We start from the raw sequence: 4,023 nt of genomic DNA on the forward strand, positions 1-4,023 counted from the left end.
CCACGAGACCTTGCTTGCCTTTTGCGTTCCCACAGAAGAATCAGTGACGAGCAGAAAGCGGACATTATAGAGATGCAAAGTGTTGGAATCCGGAAACACAAAATCATGGATGTGTTGTGCATGCAGTCCGGTGGATATGACCATGTTGGATGCATGCTGAGGGACATCTATAACTTCTGTCATCGCTACAAGTAGGAAACAGTCGCTGCCGGTGATGCTCAGACGGTGATCCGTCACATGATGGCGCGGCAAGAGAGAGACCCAGATTATTTCTTCAAATACTTGGTTGATAAAGATGGGCATCTGAAGGGATTGTTCTGGTCCGATACTCAATCCCGCCTTGACTACGAGGCTTTCGGCGATGTTGTGGTTTTTGATAGCACATACAGGACCAATAAGTACAATATGCCGTTTGTTCCGTTTGTCGGGTTGAATCACCACCGCAGCACAGTTATCTTTGGATGCGGGATAATTTCTCATGAAACTAACGAGGCGTACGAGTGGATGTTGCGGACATTTTCTGAAGCCATGTCGCAGAAGCATCCGATATCTGTAATCACTGACGGGGACCTTGCAATGCAAAGAGCGATTAGGGTGGTGTGGCCTGACTCATACCACATGCTGTGCGTATGGCACATTCAGCAGAACATCGTACTCCATCTGCATGATGATGAGGTTAGGGAAGAATTCAGATCTTTCATATATGACTCGTCTTCTATTGAAGAGCATGAGAGAAAATGGATAGAGTTCTTACAAAGGAATGAAGTGACAAGTGAGGAGTCGTGGTTGCATCAGATGTATCAGATGAGGAAGTTGTGGTGTGCTCCATACCTGGTGGGGCGCTGTTTCTTAGGATTGAGCAGCAATCAGCGGAGTGAGAGCCTAAACTCCATGCTACATACACATCTTGAGGGTAAGATGACCTTGTTTGATATGTTAGAGCACTATGAGCGTTGCCTTTCGGGACGACGCTTGAACGAGGCGATCCTAGACATCGTGGCCTTGCAGTCCATTCCATTTACAGACGCTGATGCTTCAAGTCTCGAGAAACATGCTGCCCGGGTTTTCACGCCTTGTATGTTTCAGTTGGTCAGATGGAGCATAAATGCTGTCAGCAAATGTGTTATCAGCGAGATACTAGATGCATGGGAGTTGACTACATATGTTGTGGCTAAGATCGATAGAAGAGAGAAGAAGTTTGAAGTGCGCTGTGAGATGAAGGAAGGTTCTTTGTATAGGATAAGTTGTTCTTGTCGTAAGCTGGAATGCTTGGGAACACCATGCTCTCACATATTCTACATCTTGGGAATACGTCAAGTGGAAGTGCTGCCTAGGTGTTGTGTTCCCATGAGGTGGACGATGAGTGCGAAGTCTGCATTCCCTCCGACCAGAAAGAGTGAGATGTACGACTATTTGGCAAGCCTTGTGAGGTACCGTGAGTTGCGGAATTTGAGTCACGCAGCATGTTTCCGGGCATGTCAATCTAGTGAGGAGTATCAGCGTCTGAAGATGATTCTGAGTGAACAAGATGGCAGCAAGGAATCAAGCCGTGGTCAGGAGGAATGCATTAGGTTTGGTCCGGTGCTACCACAGACGACGGAAATTGATTGTGGAGATTTGGAAAAGGTTCTGGACCCAGTGCATGTGCAAGGCCGAGGTGCACCGAAGAAAAGGTTGCAGGCAAAGATGAAGAAGCAAAGGTCAAAGAGGAAATGTGGCTACTGTGGGGTGGAAGGTCATGATCGGCGTACATGCAATAAATTGAAAGAGGTGTCAAATATGTCTAACTTTTAATTTTACATCTGATTTACTCATTACTATAGTGCACTAATTATATCTGTTGCTGTGTAGGAAATGATGGCAGCAAACTGCTAGCTACAACTCTCTGTACAAGGCCATTGGCAAAATGGACGCAGCTGCTGAGCCTCAAGAGAGTGATGTTGTGTTGGTGGCGAAGTGGCCCAACCGCCTCTATCCTATGTGAGCATTACAATGACCACCTGATGGAAACGACCCTCCCAAATGATAACCTGGGAGGTCCTTTGTCCAGAATTAATTGGCCGGTCTATCTGTTTTTGGCAAACCTGCCATTTTAGTGCAAGTTTCACAAATTATGCATGATTTTTAGGTTGTTTGTTGCACTAGAGTATTTCTAGCGTTACTTCTTTTACATAGAGAAAGCTTTAGTTATTTAAATTGTGATTATATATGCTACCAAAGAGAAATGTGATAGCTTGTTATCTTGTTCTCAATTAAATGTGCTCATAAGAGAGCTTCTTGATCCCAAAGAGAAATGTGATAGCTTGTTATCTTGTTCTCAATTAAATTTGTGTGCCGCTATCCTAAACCTCCTCTGCTTTCTCTGAAACAGGGTTGCCATGTGAAGAAAAAGGATACGTGGGAGCTTTTAGATGGACAAAGGCTCCAGCAAGGAAGAGAAGAGAGCTGCATTTCCTTACTTGCAATTCTAGTAATTATCTTTGTTATAACTTGTAGAGTGTACCCGCAAAAAAACTTGTAGAGTGTGATGGATTAATTAGGATGCTACGTAATCAGAGTACGTACACTATCATATGTATCATGACTGATTACGACCAAGGTGTGCGTTCCATGAACAAGACTCCCATTTATATGTTTATTAATGATATTGTGTTGTGCTTGCTCTACTACATCTGTACATTATTTGTGGAATTGGTCTTACATGGCACTATTTCAACTGGAGTTGGTCGAGTCGTCCTGCTCATTTTTTATGCGAATGAACATTGTTGTCGCCCGAAATGCTTGTACGGAAGGAGCACTGGAGACTTCATGTTGGGGTTTATCCTAAGCTTGTTGATAGGTGATCATTTCTGGCTTAATGATGGAAAATATGCATTTTGACAAATTGCACCAAAATTTTAAGCTAATACTCGTTGCCCGTCTCATGAAATGTGCCTATGAAAATTTGCATCAATCCAAAATGTAGTGACATTCTTAGTAAAACTGGTCGTTTAATTGATGTTACGAACATAAAACTGGTTTGGACTAGTGCAACATATGCAATGCAAAAATAGTAAAAGCCACAATTAAGTGTGCGGACATCAAAGGAACCTTTCATCTAAAAATTGAGCAACAACTCAAAGTTGAAAGCCTATTATTGTAAACATAGTCTCACAATTGTCACTTGAATGAAGTTATTGTTGGATCGAAAATAATGCAAACACTAATTGGGACAATAGTTCAGCTCCAAAGCTTGAAATTGTAGAAAAACCAAAAGCCTACTGAAGAGGCTCATCGTTGCTGCCGAAATCCAATGCTTTCTTCGTATTGTTATCTGCATTTTTCTTCCTTTTGGGCGATGACCCATATTCTCCCATGTCCCTCTCGCCGATATCCATGTACCCACATGCATATATGTCTTCTTCGGACATGTCCTGCCCATATGCATACGAAAGGTATTTAGGTCAACATGCAAATGATGTGGCCCTTTTTTTAAATAATAAGTAGGAACTTGGCAATATAACCAACCTGTTCAGACATGTCATCATCGCTATAATCTGGGAATGCACAATTCTTCACAATGTACAAATGACATTTCTTTATCCCTTCTAAAGTGTGCAACATTTCATCGACGTCATGCTGGCCTGACATCTTTACCATTCCTTCTGGTGGTACGCACCCAGGCTTGATATAGTACAAATATGCTTCCCCTTTGTACCCATGGTAACGCAAATTTTTCACTATTATCTGCCAGTCCACCTTGGCAGGTTCAAGTACTGTCATCATACCAGGTTTCTTGTTGTGGTATGCTTCAGGAACATGAGAAAGTTCTTCGTCCACATGAACAATAAATTGCATTACAACTACCTACATACGGCTCGTTGACATCCGTTTTTGCACAATATTAAAGTGTTCATACGTAGGATGTGCATACCATTTGTAAAACATACTTACGTAGGATGAGACAGATTGCTCTGGTGTACGGATCTCTTGTTCTACCTGTAGAGGTACTGATGAGACAGATTGCTCTGGTGTAGGGATGTC

General features: G+C 42.6%; 1 protein-coding gene across 1 annotated transcript; it reads left to right on the forward strand.

Annotated features, from left to right (window-relative positions):
- LOC125548995 (protein FAR1-RELATED SEQUENCE 5-like) lies at positions 1-2,136 on the forward strand. Its single transcript, XM_048712498.1, has 2 exons — positions 1-1,770; positions 1,852-2,136. The coding sequence occupies exons 1-2, from the start codon at positions 238-240 to the stop codon at positions 1,873-1,875; spliced, it is 1,557 nt and encodes a 518-aa protein (XP_048568455.1). The 5' UTR covers positions 1-237; the 3' UTR covers positions 1,876-2,136.
- Positions 2,137-4,023: the final 1,887 nt, after the last annotated feature.

This window comes from Triticum urartu, chromosome 3, assembly GCF_003073215.2.
Source record: "Triticum urartu cultivar G1812 chromosome 3, Tu2.1, whole genome shotgun sequence".
Lineage (NCBI taxonomy): Eukaryota > Viridiplantae > Streptophyta > Magnoliopsida > Poales > Poaceae > Triticum > Triticum urartu.

Bases quoted from the DNA above. Each gene is read 5' to 3' on its own strand.
- LOC125548995 (XM_048712498.1), top strand. From the start codon at position 238: ATGATGGCGCGGCAAGAGAGAGACCCAGATTATTTCTTCAAATACTTG. The intron at 1,771-1,851 runs GTGTCAAATATG...GTTGCTGTGTAG, and splicing joins CATGCAATAAATTGAAAGAG to GAAATGATGGCAGCAAACTG.